Genomic DNA, 17,626 nt, shown 5'->3' on the forward strand with positions numbered 1-17,626 from the left:
TAATATAATTAATTTTATTTTTTTAGGAAGTTTCGTCGCGCTAAGGTTGTCACTTTGATTCAAAATAACGTGATGATTGCAGCTAATTTCAGTACAGTACATTCGGAAGAAAGTGAAGGTGGTAGAGTTATCGTTAAAATTTTTCGAACAGTTTTAGGCATCATCTGTCGCCGAAGTGAAGTACTTGAGTTGACAGAATGCCACCGAAAAAACCGCCGGCGCCGAGCAAAAAAGCGGAGCAAAAGAAGAAGGAAAAAGTTATAGAGGTAGGAGACACTTTTTGTGTCTAACCAAAAATTTTGGAATTCCACATGTTTTCTAGATAAATATATGAAATTAATAAATTTATGATATATTTTTTAACATATACTTACGCATATCAAACTTAATGTATCTAAAATCTGAACCTTCTTTTTCTTTTAAGGATAAAACATTTGGTATAAAAAATAAAAAGGGTGCCAAGCAACAGAAGTTCATTCAACAAGTTGAAAAGCAAGTGAAATCTGGTGGTGTAAATCCCCGCAAACTCGAGGATCCCAATGCTAAAAAGTTGGAGAAGGAGAAGAAGCTGAAGGAGCAAAAGGAATTAGCTCTTATTTTTAAACCTGTTCAAGCGCAGAAGATCGATAAAGGTACTGAATACATTGATTGAACTATAGAAAGCTATCAAATATCAAACATATCTTTAAATAAAAAAATACAACAAAATAATTTTTGCAGGCATAGATCCCAAGTCTGTTGTGTGTGCGTTTTTCAAGCAAGGACAATGTACAAAAGGAGATAAGTGTAAATTTTCGCATGATTTGAGCATTGAGCGGAAAGCTGAAAAACGATCTTTATATTGTGATATGAGAGACGATGATAAAGAGGAGGATACAATGGATAAGTGGGACGAGGATAAACTGAAAGAGGTTGTGGAAAAGAAACATGGCAGCGGCAGTCGTCCAACTACTGATATCGTAAGTTATATAAATAGCATTATAATTTAACTGTAGGAAATCATTTGAATATTTATTCAATTTATGGGAATATAAAACAAAATAATTCTTTCTTGCTAGATATGCAAACACTTCTTAGAAGCAGTAGAGAAGTCGAAATATGGTTGGTTTTGGGAATGTCCGTCTGGTCAAAAATGCATCTATAGGCATGCTTTACCTCCTGGATTTGTCTTGAAAAAAGATAAGAAAAAGGAAGACAAGAAGGATGAGATTTCCCTAGAAGATCTCATAGAAACAGAAAGGGCCAATTTAGGACCTAATCAGGTATGAATATATTGTTATGAAATATGTAAAACTCAGATAAAAAAATAAATTTTATATAAAGAATATAGTATATTAAGATTATATAATAATCTTATATAATAAAAATTTTCAACAGACTAAGATAACACTAGAGACATTCTTGGCTTGGAAGAAGAGAAAGTTGAAAGAGAAACAGGAACAAGCAATCAAGGATGAAGAGAAGAAGCGAAATGATTATAAGGCTGGTCGCCAAGTCGGTATATCAGGAAGAGAAATGTTTTACTTTAATCCAGATCTTGCAGCAGGAGATGGTAAGTTTTCGTTATAGCTCATTAAAATTCCACTAACACAATTTATTATTTAATTGCTTAATTTAATACCAACGTTATTTAATTGTAGGTATCGACGAAGGAGATGAAGCAATATCTAGTTATGTTCGTGAAGAAGATGAGTCTGAAGATGTACAGTATAGGGAACTCGATACAGATCGCCTTGCTTTTGAAGCTAGCGAAATCGATAGTAATGGTATCACAGTAGCAGCTGAAGATCGGTTAAAGGCCAGCAATACTACTGATAACAATAAAGATACTACAGGTTGCAATTATATTAATTAATGTTAATATATTCAGTAACATAATTCACTGATAAAATACTTTAAACTAAGAAGCCTACAAATCGTAAATGATTTATTATTTTAAACTCTTATATAAAATGAATTATGTACAGAGTCGTTAAATATATCCGCGTGTAAACAATATTTCTAAATTTAGAATTTACATTTTTATTAGACACAGGCAATAAACATATTTATTATTATATTATATTGTTATAATTAATATTTAATTTCTATTGCAGCAACTATGGGTGAGGGTGCTGTTGCCGTAGCCATTAATGAAAATCTTTTCGTGGAAGAAGACCTAGAGGGCTTGGAAGAAGAATTGGGGGACCTGGACTTGGAGGAGTAAGCCAGATGTCCCCGATCGTGTCTCCTCACTATTCCTCTGTTTTATCCTTTAAATATGTATCACTCGGATAATCATTAATCTTCAGTGTGATGCATTGTATATTGTATATATTGTATCGTGTTTACATAAATATTGTATTTGTGTATTCGAACATGTATACAGAAAACTGACATCGCGCAAAGTGATATACCAGAACTCAATACCGTCTCCATCTTCACTGATTCAAATCAAGTTTGTCTTTTTATAATGTCAAATTTATCTAATTATCTTTGTGTGTGTATATACACGCGCGCGCGCGCACACACACACATATATTAGGATATTTAATGTCACACATTAAATAATGTATATTATTTTTGTAATATCGACATATGATAGCATTTGTGTCCGATATACAATATCATACGAAAACTTTTTTCATCTCTTTTATTAAAATTTTTTAGCCGTCACAAACATAAAAAAGAATGAAATATGCAATCTAGTCAAGAAGTTGTCTAGATATAAATATATCAATAAAGTAATAGAAGTATAGAAAGATATCAAAATCCTGATAATACAGTATATTCTACAATAATTTAAATATACTTTTATGAGAATATTTTTACAAAATTATTACTTTTTTCTTAATTTCCTTAGCAGAAGCTATCAAAACAATTCCCCTATATGTAACAAGTTGTGATGTACTATTTATAAACAATGCTATAATTCCTATCTGCAAATACCGAGGAAAAAGATTTTAAAATTGTATTAATTAATTGAATTCCATAATTTTGTATTATTGTTTAATTTAACTTGATTTTATAATGTCAAAGAACTTCATAGAATATATAATAAAGTTATAACTAATTTATTAATATATTTATATGAACTACATCATTATATTTTTGATAAGCGCTTATTATAAAAAAATAGTTTAAAAATATAGTTAATTGAAGTCTATTTTTTATATTTCAAAAAAGACATCCATTTTCTACCCTACATACTATATCCATTTTCTACCCTATGATTACCCTATGATTACTGTAATCGAGAATAGATTGAAATGGAATCAGATTTTCAGAAATACATATTTGCGAACGTTAGAATGAATCCTTTTCAATTTGAAATACATTTTTATTTATTTACAGGAATTACATAAAGCATATTTCTATACTTTTTAATTTAAAAATAATAGCTTTTTTTCTATATGTATAATAATACTGTTCGATTCAAAAATCTGAAAAAGAAATGCAGTTATTTAATCCATTTTCATTTACTGAGTGATCACCACAGCTCATTTGCCGCAACTCACTGAAAACATGGATTTTTAAATGTAATTATACGGCAATATATATTGGGTCATGAACAATGACAAATCATGAATATCCAAATTATATTTATGTTAATAATCACGTAAATTTGTATCAATTGTCGATAATATCATCATATTGTAATTATCCAATTGATAATGACAAAAATTTTTCGTAGATCGACCGTCTTTAATAGTATTTCGTTAAGGCTTAAACACAATAAGCACAGTCAACAGGGAATAACGAGCTGTTCAATCAGAGTTCTGGGATATAATATCAAACTTATATCAGAGCTCTGATTGGACCGCTCGTTATTTCCTGTTGCCTATGCCTATTGCCTATTGTGTGTTTAAGCCTTTAATGTAAATCAAAGACAGAGGATGAACTGCAAGATCCATGTGTCAAAATGAAATTGATGATCGATGAAAATAAGAGAGACGGACCGTGGAAGACGGTCATCTCTGTCTCTTTCCATTCAATGGCGTAATGGAAAAGAGAATGAGAGGGAAATCGTTTTCCACGGATTCTCTCTAATTGTTATCTCATTTTAATTATAAAAATATGCATTTTTTTATAACATCAATTTTTAAACAAAACAATTTTTAATTATATTGGGTCATCTAAAAAGTATCCGCGGTACTTTGTCACTAGATATATGACCATCAACACACATCTAGTGACAAAAAACCGCGGATACTTTTTAGATGACCCAATATAATGAGTTCCTTTCTGTAAAAGATATGCTGTAGCGTTTCTTTCAGATAGTGTTGATGGTCAACACATCTAGTGACAAAAAAACGCGGATACTTTTTAGATGACCCAATATATGGCTACTTTATTACTTAATAATGAGGAAGATGAAGAGGTTTTTGAACTGCACAATGAAATGAGAATTACTCGGAAAATACTCAGAGATGTATCAAATCCTTTTTTGGTTTCTAATAATGAATTTCATAGGGAAGAGAAGATTGTACAGGTAATTTTTACTAAAGTTTTTAGTAGTGGCAAAAGTTTTTTAAAGTTTTTAGTAGTGGCAAAGAAATCGGGATGGGACCTCATAAAATTTATAAGAATTTGTTTTTGCTTTTCTGTTGATGGTCAACACATCTAGTGACAAAAAAACCGCGGATACTTTTTAGATGACCTAATACATTGCCATTTTACAGATTTTTTTCTTTTAAGTTTTTTTCTTTTGTGCAAAACAATATTTAACGGATTTAATCTTAAAATTGTTATCATATCAATACGCTGGATGTCCATTATTCATATTCATAGTCAGGCCTTACATTTAAGGCTTCCTTAAATTTATTTTTAGATCTCTGTAAATTATTTCATTGGCTGCTGCATCTAAAGATAAATTTAAGGAAGCTTTAAGTATAAGGTCTGAGGTCTATCGATACCTGATATACGTATACGCACTAGCAGAAATGGTGTCCCCTGGCGTTCGATACGCGGCATTACATTGGCCGTGTTTCGATATGCACTGCTAATACTGAGAATCTATAATTCACGTTACGTATACTGTAGATTTTCAGTATTGGCAGTGTATATCGGAACACGCCTATTATATCATTTTTTTTTTATATTTTATTATATATTCTTATATTTAACTGTAAATTTAATTTTGCAATTTTTCGGTACAAAATATTAATATTTCATTTGTATATTGCAAATTTATAAATGCATGCAAAGCTATTACAATGAGTCAAAATTACACGTAATATTGTAATTCCTGTCGGTGCGTGTACATGCACATTTGCGAGTGAAAAAAATAGCGGAACCAAATAGAAAAGAGAACGTTATCCACTTTCCCTTGATTCTTTCTGGTCCTCAAGAATGATGAGCGACGAGCGATATCCAATAAGAGCTTTACTTTGTGTCGTCATGTGAGAAAAAGCACTGCTTTTATTGGATATCGCTCATCGTTCGTCGTTCATCGCGTCCAGTGTGAACTAGGCATAAGGCCGATATTCATAGTCGATTCTTATTTCATGACCGTCTTAAGTACGGTCTTGAAAAGTCACGAACCAATCAGAGGAGATTTTTAGCACCGGCAGTTTCTAGACAGTCCAATTTGACCAGTCATGTTGACTAGTTCAATTGGCAGAGGAAAAGGGATAGATCTACTCTGTTGCTAAGGGCCCTAAAAAGGAAAAGGTCAGAGAGTCTTAAACTGATTAAGGAGGTGCGTCTAATTCAATTGTGCCTTGCATTATTATTTGCGATTCTCTTTATTTCGGACGGCTGCGATTAACTGTTGCTGCTCCCGTTTTAGTCTACAAATTAATCTTTAAATAGGTAAGTTAAAATTTTTCAAAATATGTAGTATCAGAAAATATATAGTTTTAGAAGATCGCTTGACCGAGGGAACGCTGAAATCGCAAGAAATTAATATGGTTTCGGTAAATGAGAATGGATTAAATTAGATTCAAAAATTTTATCTATCCGAATGTACATCTTAAAAATTCAATTCAAATTTGATTGGATTCAAATTTATTAGAATATAATTGGATTCAATTGAATATAATTGGATTGAAAAAAACTTCATTTTTCAGAATTTTGAATTAAATAGTATTTATATACGATGTACAGAAAAACTCGTTTGCGAATACGATATATAATTGGAATATTTCCAAAAATTTGAATTAAATACATAATTCGCGATCCGAAATGCATCGCACACAACAGTACACGACGTGGACGGAATCATGCCTTCGTGTGTGCAATATAAGATGGCGGCTGTTCGACCGTTGCATGACGCCATAAAATTCCGTAAACGAGCTGAAAATTTATAAATAGAATTAAAAATAGCATTAATACAATAAACATAAATAGAATTAATTCAGATGAAAATGTATAGCATCATAACGCCATGAAATTAAGAGTGCAGCGTTATAATGCTACATCCTTTTCATACATTTTCATTGTCCAGCGTCAATTTTGATCATATTCAAACAACATAAAATATTTATAATAAATATTATATAAAGCTTAATTTATTAAAAATGTTATTAAAATATAGACTAAATATTTTATGTAATTTTATGATAAAAAATAAATAAATATTTTTAGTAAATATTTTTTACTTAAATTATAATATTTTATTATTTGTTTTCATAACATTAATGATGATAAATATAATATAAATATTATGAAATATTTATTATAAATGTGTAATAAATTTACTACAATATTTACAATAAATATTTCATAATATTTATATTATATTTGTGATCTGTGCAATTTACTTAAGATTACAAAAATATGTATAAAACATTTAAAATAAATCCTTATTTTCTCTTATGAATCCCTGTTTATGATTATTTTGTAAATATTTTATGAATTATAGAACTGGAAAGAATATATACAAAGATATAATGACAGAGAAGAATAGCGCTAACAGCGTCTCTCTGAACGCACCAAATATAATTCATAAATCTATATAACAAATCAAATTAACCAAGACTCCTTATAAATCAAATAATTGAAAAGGATACAGACAGTAGGAGTCAAGCGCTAATAGCGCCAGTTCTATAATTCATAAAATATTTACTAAAATTACTTAAAGATTAAAATTATTTAAAGATTAATTTATTTTAGTGAATAAAAAATAAGTTTTACACTTCATAGATTATTTCATATATTATTTACGTGACTTCTGCGCTTGACTTCTACTGCCCGTATCCTTTTCAATTCTTTAATTTATAAGGAGTCTTGGTTAATTTGATTTGTTATATAGATTTATGAATTATATTTAATGCGTTCGGAGAAACGCTGTTAGCGCTATTCTTCTCTGTCATTCTATCTTTGTTGTTTATTAAACGTAAAACATGGACACAAATAGTGCTGATAATTCCCCGCATTTTATGTGTACTGAGAATGAGCGTTAAGCATGAGCTTGAAAAAGTACCTTTAAGGTGCCATGGTTAGGTTACATGGATCTTCAACAAAAAAATATTGTGCATAAATCTAAATCTTAATGCAATAATCTGTGTAGATACTTGACGCAAAATAAATTAAGAAAGATTAAGATCATTTTACACTACTGTTTTAACATATTGTATAATATTGAAAATTTATATTTGTTTATATTATATAACATAAATTATAAAATGCCTCTATCAGCAATGTATATACATTAGATGCATTTCAATTAAATTATTTAACATATCATTGCGCATGTTTTGACATTTAAATATAATGTAAATACAATATTTACAATATAAAAAAGACTTGATAGTTCCATATAAACTTTTAGGTACGGGTACACCCGTAAATTCCCATAATCCCGGGATGGGACCTCATAAAATTTATGAGAATTTGTTTTTGCTTTTCTGTTGATGGTCAACACATCTAGTGACAAAAAAACCGCGGATACTTTTTAGATGACCCAATACATTGCCATTTTACAGATTTTTTTCTTTTAAGTTTTTTTCTTTTGTGCAAAACAATATTTAACGGATTTAATCTTAAAATTGTTATCGTATCAACACGCTGGATGTATATTATTCATATTCATAGTCAGGCCTTACATTTAAGGCTTTCTTAAATTTATTATTAGATCTCTGTAAATTATTTCATTGGCTGCTGCATCTAAAGATAAATTTAAGGAAGCTTTAAGTATAAGGTCTGAGGTCTATGAATACGGGTATATGGTTCTTCTCTCGCTTTATCTGTCTTTCTCTCTCGAATCTCACTTTTCGACAAGAAATTTCTTTCTGAATGAATTCCCATGAGATAGCTCACCTTTTCATCATAACGAAAGTTATGGAATCGCGCGATGTGAGATGGCTCACATTTTCACTATGATAAAAGTTAAAGAATCGATACCCTGATATACGTATACGCACCAGCAGAAATGGTGTCCCCTGGCGTTCGATACGCGGCATTACATTGGCCGTGTTTCGATATGCACTGCTAATACTGAGAATCTATAATTCACGTTACGTATACTGTAGATTTTCAGTATTGGCAGTGTATATCGGAACACGCCTATTATATCATTTTTTTTATATTTTATTATATATTCTTATATTTAACTGTAAATTTAATTTTGCAATTTTTCGGTACAAAATATTAATATTTCATTTGTATACTGCAAATTTATAAATGCATGCAAAGCTATTACAATGAGTCAAAATTACACGTAATATTGTAATTCCTGCCGGTGCGTGTACATGCACATTTGCGAGTGAAAAAAATGGCGGAACCAATTAGAAAAGAGAACGTTATCCACTTTCCCTTGATTCTTTCTGGTCCTCGAGAATGATGAGCGACGAGCCAATAAGAGCTTTACTTTGTGTCGTCATGTGAGAAAAAGCACTGCTTTTATTGGATATCGCTCATCGTTCGTCGTTCATCGCGTCCAGTGTGAACTAGGCATAAGGCCGATATTCATAGTCGATTCTTATTTCATGACCGTCTTAAGTACGGTCTTGAAAAGTCACGAACCAATCAGAGGAGATTTTTAGCACTGGCAGTTTCTAGACAGTCCAATTTCACCAGTCATGTTGACTAGTTCAATTGGCAGAGGAAAAGGGATAGATCTACTCTGTTGCTAAGGGCCCTAAAAAGGAAAAGGTCAGAGAGTCTTAAACTGATTAAGGAGGTGCGTCTAATTCAATTGTGCCTTGCATTATTATTTGCGATTCTCTTTATTTCGGACGGCTGCGATTAACTGTTGCTGCTCCCGTTTTAGTCTACAAATTAATCTTTAAATAGGTAAGTTAAAATTTTTCAAAATATGTAGTATCAGAAAATATATAGTTTTAGAAGATTGCTTGACCGAGGGAACGCTGAAATCGCAAGAAATTAATATGGTTTCGGTAAATGAGAATGGATTAAATTAGATTCAAAAATTTTATCTATCCGAATGTACATCTTAAAAATTCAATTCAAATTTGATTGGATTCAAATTTATTAGAATATAATTGGATTCAATTGAATATAATTGGATTGAAAAAAACTTCATTTTTCAGAATTTTGAATTAAATAGTATTTATATACGATGTACAGAAAAACTCGTTTGCGAATACGATATATAATTGGAATATTTCCAAAAATTTGAATTAAATACATAATTCGCGATCCGAAATGCATCGCACACAACAGTACACGACGTGGACGGAATCATGCCTTCGTGTGTGCAATATAAGATGGCGGCTGTTCGACCGTTGCATGACGCCATAAAATTCCGTAAACGAGCTGAAAATTTATAAATAGAATTAAAAATAGCATTAATACAATAAACATAAATAGAATTAATTCAGATGAAAATGTATAGCATCATAACGCCATGAAATTAAGAGTGCAGCGTTATAATGCTACATCCTTTTCATACATTTTCATTGTCCAGCGTCAATTTTGATCATATTCAAACAACATAAAATATTTATAATAAATATTATATAAAGCTTAATTTATTAAAAATGTTATTAAAATATAGACTAAATATTTTATGTAATTTTATGATAAAAAATAAATAAATATTTTTAGTAAATATTTTTTACTTAAATTATAATATTTTATTATTTGTTTTCATAACATTAATGATGATAAATATAATATAAATATTATGAAATATTTATTATAAATGTGTAATAAATTTACTACAATATTTACAATAAATATTTCATAATATTTATATTATATTTGTGATCTGTGCAATTTACTTAAGATTACAAAAATATGTATAAAACATTTAAAATAAATCCTTATTTTCTCTTATGAATCCCTGTTTATGATTATTTTGTAAATATTTTATGAATTATAGAACTGGAAAGAATATATACAAAGATAGAATGACAGAGAAGAATAGCGCTAACAGCGTCTCTCTGAACGCATCATATAATTCATAAATCTATATAACAAATCAAATTAACCAAGACTCCTTATAAATCAAATAATTGAAAAGGATACAGACAGTAGGAGTCAAGCGCTAATAGCGCCAGTTCTATAATTCATAAAATATTTACTAAAATTACTTAAAGATTAAAATTATTTAAAGATTAATTTATTTTAGTGAATAAAAAATAAGTTTTACACTTCATAGATTATTTCATATATTATTTACGTGACTTCTGCGCTTGACTTCTACTGCCCGTATCCTTTTCAATTCTTTAATTTATAAGGAGTCTTGGTTAATTTGATTTGTTATATAGATTTATGAATTATATTTAATGCGTTCGGAGAAACGCTGTTAGCGCTATTCTTCTCTGTCATTCTATCTTTGTTGTTTATTAAACGTAAAACATGGACACAAATAGTGCTGATAATTCCCCGCATTTTATGTGTACTGAGAATGAGCGTTAAGCATGAGCTTGAAAAAGTACCTTTAAGGTACCATGGTTAGGTTACATGCGTGGATCTTCAGCAAAAAAATATTGTGTATAAATCTAAATCTTAATGCAATAATCTGTGTAGATACTTGACGCAAAATAAATTAAGAAAGATTAAGATCATTTTACACTACTGTTTTAACATATTGTATAATATTGAAAATTTATATTTGTTTATATTATATAACATAAATTATAAGATGCCTCTATCAGCAATGTATATACATTAGATGCATTTCAATTAAATTATTTAACATATCATTGCGCATGTTTTGACATTTAAATATAATGTAAATACAATATTTACAATATAAAAAAGACTTGACGGTTCCATATAAAGCACTTTTAGGTACGGGTACACCCGTAAATTCCCAGAAGTTTCTGAACGCAGCTCTATATATACTAATATATATAGGCTGTACTCGATAATTTTGGGGTTTTTGGGTTGCTTCGGGTAGCTTTGGGCCACTGTGCTGTGCGTAGTATTATGACTTATGACAAATGACCGTTTATAAATAAAAGATATTATAAAAGAAAAAGATGTTATAAACATGAATAAATTATAGTTAAATAGCATATCGTGATAGATTTTACTATCATTTATATTCTAGTAAGTACACGTTAGAATGTACGTTCATTAAAATGACTTTAGGTGATTATAAAATCTACAAATTTTCAAACTTTTTGCTGTCTATATATTATAAAGCTTTCACTTCAAAATCTATAATTTTTGTTAAAACCTAAAATACTATAAAAAGTTATTTTCATATTAATTTCTTCCAAGTAATTTTTAAATTTCTATAAACGTATTTACTTTATAGGTTAAGAGAATTGGTTAGAAAACCTTCACAAACGTTAAGAAGAGACTGAAATTAGCAGACAGCATGGATAGTAGTATGTATTCTTCTTTTTATTTTCCATATATTTAATCTATATTTGTAAAATTCTAAAGAATAAAGATTATAGAATAGATTATAAAAATAGAATGTTGTCTTTTGTTAGGTACTGATGATAGTATTACCAGTAGTGAGGATGTTACACCGAGGATGACAGAGTCTTTTGACAATTATTCTCAACAGGATGTCATTAGTAATGTTAATAAAGATTCCCAGTACGTGATACAAAATACAAATATGTATCACTATGATAACTTTGATAACTCAATGATTTCATATAATGGAGAACAGCATGAGCAAGAAATTTCTATCTATGATAGCGATCAATATAGCAAAAAGCATAGATATGAAATGGATACCAATCATGATAGTGTTTACGAACATCAGAATAAAAGGAAGAAATTGAATAATGGAGAAGTGTTTGATACTAATATGTCTTCAGGAGAGAAGTATATTGAAGAAAATGAAGTGATGGATAATGCAGAAGTTTATGCCAACGAAAGTAAAGTACCCCAGAAAATTCAGCATATGATGGAAAGAATGGGATACAAGCCAGGTAAAGGTCTTGGAAAAGACGATCAAGGTCGTGTCGAACCAATAGAAGCAGTTAAGCAACGTGGACGAAGAGGATTAGGACATTACGTACCGGGTCTCAAGGAAGCAAGCCTGAAGTGGGATCCTGCAGAAGAAGAAATAAAAGTTATGGAAGATATTAAATGGTTGCAAAACATACATTCTGTTGCACCTTTTAAAGATATGAATTTACTTCGTTGGATAAAGTATGGTCCGAAGAAACATACTATGGATGATGAGACCATGTTTTGCAATCCAAATATTATAAGGCAGATCATTGATTCTAAAACTATATTTGACAGATTGGACAAAGCAGAAATGCGTAAAGCAAGAACGCGTTCAAATCCATTCGAAACAATTCGATGTGTAAACTTCTTGAATCGTGCAGCAGTCAAGATGGCGAATATAGACAGAGCATGTGATTTTATGTTCACTAATCCGAAAAATGTTGATCCCAATGAATTGTTGTACTTCGCAGATGTGTGTGCTGGTCCAGGTGGTTTCAGCGAATACATTTTATCAAAAAAGAAGTGGCACGCCAAAGGATTTGGATTCACTTTGAAGAACGAAAATGATTTTTCATTGGATGACTTCTTTGCTGGACCATGTGAAACTTTCCATCCGTTTTATGGCAGCAAAGGCAATGGAGATGTATTTGACACGCAAAATCAAAGGGAGTTTAGATCGATAGTGATGGGACATACTGATGGTAAAGGCGTACATTTCATGATGTCAGATGGAGGATTTTCAGTGGAAGGTCAAGAAAATATACAGGAGATTTTATCGAAGCAATTATATCTATGTCAATGCTTAGTGGCGTTGATGATAGTGAGACCAGGTGGACATTTTGTTACAAAACTGTTCGATTTATTTACATCATTTAGCGTTGGGCTTGTTTATCTGATGTATCATTGCTTTGAAAGTATTTCAATTTTCAAGCCTAATACTTCCAGACCAGCTAATTCAGAACGTTACTTGATATGTAAAAGGAAGAAAAAGGATACGCAAATGGTGATGAATTATCTATCTCAAATTAATTGCTTGCTTTCGAGAAGAGACGATAGCAATAGTGATGTAATAGAAATAGTACCTTTTAACGTATTAGAAGAAGACACGGAATTTTTAAAATATCTCAGAGATTCCAATGAAATTTTAGGAAGAAAACAGATCGTAAATCTATTAAAAATTGCTGCATTTTGTGAAGATTCAACATTGATTGAATCTAAGCAAGCTGAGATGCGGAAAGAATGCCTCAAGTATTGGAATTTGCCGGACAAAACTAGAGTAAGGCCTCAAATATCAAAACCGCAAGACAAAGTGCAGGAAATATTAGGTAACTCCATTGGGTTGCTCAAATGTGAAGTGACTAAATTAAAGAATGACAACGTACGGAATACGATATTAAATCAACCATATGATTGGTATTGTATGCCGTGTTGTTCGGGCCCGTATCTCGAGGAAGATAAGTTGGCGACGTTTTACTTGAGCTTAGGAAGAAAACAGGTGTACCGGTATGTAAAAGGCAAATGGAGGACTGCAGCAGACAAAGGAATAAAAATCGAGCTACCGTCCAATACTCTTGTATATGCTGAACTAGTAAACGAAACAAAATGGACAGGAACGTATTTTGCAAAGACAAGAGCACTACATATTATAGATGCATACATGCTTGGTGGAGAGGATGTAAGCAAGCTGTATTTATCCCATCGGTAAGTTTTTTTCTTTTGTTTCGTCAACAAAATTATAAAATGTTGATACCATAATGTAAAATATTGATATTTATAATAGCTCGAATATTCTTAATTAAAATTGCATATTCTTAATTAAAATTGCATATTCTTAATTAAAATTGCATATTCTTAATTAAAATTACATAAATTAAAAATATGCAAATTAATGAACATAAATCAAATTAAAAAATTAACATGTTAATTTTAATTTAATGTTAAAGCAAGTATGTGTTCAAATATAAATATGTATTCAAAATATAAATATCATCGATTTAAATTTAAATACATGAATACAAGTTTAACAGAATAACATTTAATTAATTATTGTATTACTTACAACTAATATTTTGATGTGTCATATTTGATATTTCAGATCCAATCTCACGAGGAAATTTTGCGACGCACTATGGAAGCCGGCTCCGAATGATTACACTTGCATTCGTGCTAAAGAAAGATTCCTACTGACACCAGATATATATAGAAGATTACGAATAACAGATCAGCGCGTAAAGTTATCATCGAACATCGCTTTCGAACTCACGAAGAATCCATTGGAACGCGACATGACGGTTAATACAACAGAATATGGTGAAATGAATTTGCAGGAACCCGTGCAAGAACCCGTTTATTCGGCATTTAACAGCGTGATATTCATACGAAGTATTGTTAAACCATGGGCACGTCACCTTAGCCAAAAGGCTAATGAATTTTATGTTTTTAATGCATTAACTAGACAATCGGAATATGAAGTTCGAAACAAATTGAACAATAGACCATCTGATGCTGTAGCAAGTTTCGACCAAGCATTTAAGGAACGAGTTGTTTGGAGTTGGCCGCATGATACAAACGATACTTTGAATATGAATACCTTAGTTCAAATGATAAATCAAACATTACTTCCCAGAAGTACTTAACTTGTAATACAAACGCATATGTATCTACTGTACATATTGTAAAATTACATTTGCATGTATATAGTTTGTACATACAAATCGATTTTAAGAACGAAATATTAGGAAAAATTCATTTTTTAACGACGTTTATAGAGATTTGTACATGACATATGCGTCGAAAAAAATATATGTATACATAGAATGAGACGAACAAATGCCTTCAAATCGTAATTAAGTTAATGGCTATGTTTACACCGTGAAATTAAGCTACGGTCTATATTCCAAATTCGACCTAAATTATTTAAGTCCCTTGCTGTAAACACTTGAGAGATGATCTGATCTTAGATCCAACACAAAATGCAGCAATTTTTAACAAATTTATTATCTGTTTTTTTCCTAAAGTTTCGTTGGAATCTCTCAGATATCTTAAAAACTCCACGTCTTCTTCTAATACATCAAGAGGTACTATTTCAATCACATAACCGATCTCTCAGTGCAAACATAGCCATTAACTTTTACTATTATGTTAACTTTTATAGGACGGAAAAGCTATCCTAGTAGAAACGGTGTTATATTTTAAGATAAAAAAAGAAATAATGAATTTAAAATAAATCTCATAGCGAATTTGATTGGGCGCACCAGTGTGCATTGGTACATATTAAAGTCAGTGTACGCCATTGCACACTGATTTAATTTTAATATAATAATGAAATGCAAATATATTTTGAATTATAAAATATATATTCTTCTTAGAATATGCACCAATGCACACTGGTGCGCCCAATCGAATTCGCTATGAGATTTATTATAAAATCATTATTTCTTTTTTTGCATACATAGAATGAAACTGATCAGTTTTTTATTCATTACATTATTCATGATCATATTATTGCATTGCTTACGATTTACGATACAATCGATTAAACCTAAGTGAGTTTTAAATGTTAAGAAAAAATAAAATCCGATATTGATGGAATAGAAGATATATTTAATGCGTTACACATCAAACAAGACTAGAATAAGATCTTACATACCAAAACCGTAAAACATGAAAAGTATTCTCGACGATTTCATATGTTCACCTATTTGTAAATATGATAATGATGTAAGAAGAGGGCAAATAGGTATAAAATGCAAAGATTGAATTATCATTTGATATATCGTTTGGAATATATAATTCATATATATATATTCCAAATGGAAGGTAAAATATTTCTCGATGTACACGCGTATTATATATTTATTCATCTTCACTATATATTATGCAGTCGACGTGATAATCAAACTTTTTTTAAAACCAACGTATGCATCGTATCAGGTTTAAATCATATTCACCGTTTCTACTATGATAGCTTTTCTTATGTAAAGTTGTGAAAAATATTTGTTATAAATAATGTTTCACAACGTTCGGTATGAAAAAACCGTCTGGGTCCATTAGATTCGCGAATTAGGAATAATTTTTGTACTGAAAGTGATTATTCTAATACATCTAAAAAAATAAGATAATAATTTTTATTAAAAAACTTTTTTAATTATATTTGCTTTCACATTCGCGTACTATTTTCAATAAAAATCTTAATTTTTTAGATGTGTTGGAATAATCACTTTCAGTACAAAAATTATTCCTAATTCGCGAATCTAGTGGACCCAGACGGTTTTTTCATTTACATACCGAACGTTGTGAAACATTATTTATAACAAATATTTTTCACAACTTTACATAAAAGTTACATAATCTTTTTCCTTAGATTTTAAAACCAATTGAAAGATACAATAATTTAAAGTTTTGTCGGGTATACTAAATACACGAAGGACAATTAAAAAAATTTCAGAGCGAATACCAATTAGAATTAAGGTGACCCTATACATCAATAATACTGTCAATATTGACAAAAATAACAATGTTTCTGATCGTATGTAGTTATAATGTTGATAGATTAACAAAGAATACTGATTCTCAAGCATCAGCGCTTCATTAGAATTTCATGTCACAGAGCAATAGATAATGTACATAAAACAAAAATGAAATATATTGTTAATAATATTGATCGTATAAGGTTGTAAAAAACTAAAAATGTTGATACATCTGTCAATGCTATTGATTCAATATTATTGTTTAGTATCATTGACTATGTAGGATCACCTTTAAAGATAAGTATGATAAGTGAATACAAAAATGTCAAATATATGTAAATATGTATGCAAGATATTTATATATTATGTAAATATATAAAAACATATAACCATATGTGTAAAATTATCTTAGTACTAATATTTCTTACTAAAAAAAAAAGACTGAATAAATAAATAAAAAAAAGTTATAAAAAACAAATGTTTATAAAAGATATTGAAGTCAAAAAAATTTCTCAAAAAAGAAAATTTCTAAAAAAAGAATTTTGTTTTACAAAAAAGAAAAATACGGCATGAATCTAAAAAATATAAACAGAATCAAGTAATAATTGTTTGGTATTTCTAGTATAAGTTAGTTAAGTTGCTTTCCAAGTAGATTCTAACTAAAACAATGTGATTAAAAGGGCATACACCACGAGTGCAAGTTATTAGCAGCGAAATATTTATATTTTAATATATTACAATAAATACAATAAAAAAGACGTTGTTATAACTTACATTAATTTTGTAATACTGAAGATGGCCTGATATAAGGCCGAAACGTCTATTTTATTGTATTTATTGTAATATAT

General features: G+C 29.9%; 2 protein-coding genes across 3 annotated transcripts; both read left to right on the forward strand.

Moving 5' to 3' along the window:
- The first annotated feature begins 56 nt into the window (after positions 1 to 56).
- Positions 57 to 3,145, forward strand: LOC105150929 (zinc finger CCCH domain-containing protein 15 homolog). The gene is made up of 7 exons (XM_011064313.2): positions 57 to 266; positions 425 to 632; positions 721 to 959; positions 1,059 to 1,262; positions 1,378 to 1,552; positions 1,641 to 1,835; positions 2,097 to 3,145. The coding sequence occupies exons 1-7, from the start codon at positions 198 to 200 to the stop codon at positions 2,204 to 2,206; spliced, it is 1,200 nt and encodes a 399-aa protein (XP_011062615.1). The 5' UTR covers positions 57 to 197; the 3' UTR covers positions 2,207 to 3,145.
- Positions 3,146 to 10,814: 7,669 nt separating this feature from the next.
- Positions 10,815 to 17,341, forward strand: Cmtr1 (Cap methyltransferase 1). 2 transcript variants are annotated; one of them, XM_087416683.1, is made up of 4 exons: positions 10,815 to 11,484; positions 11,654 to 11,726; positions 11,835 to 14,010; positions 14,405 to 17,341. In XM_087416683.1, exons 2-4 carry the CDS (start codon positions 11,717 to 11,719, stop codon positions 14,943 to 14,945), a joined length of 2,727 nt encoding a protein of 908 aa, XP_087272809.1. In that variant the 5' UTR covers positions 10,815 to 11,484; positions 11,654 to 11,716; the 3' UTR covers positions 14,946 to 17,341. The 2 variants fall into 2 exon arrangements, with proteins under 2 accessions (XP_087272809.1, XP_011068469.1); XM_011070167.2 differs by having other exon boundaries at positions 10,816 to 11,442.
- The last annotated feature ends 285 nt before the right edge of the window (positions 17,342 to 17,626 follow it).

This window comes from Acromyrmex echinatior, chromosome 2 (assembly GCF_024713525.1).
Source record: "Acromyrmex echinatior isolate Ae372 chromosome 2, ASM2471352v2, whole genome shotgun sequence".
NCBI lineage: Eukaryota > Metazoa > Arthropoda > Insecta > Hymenoptera > Formicidae > Acromyrmex > Acromyrmex echinatior.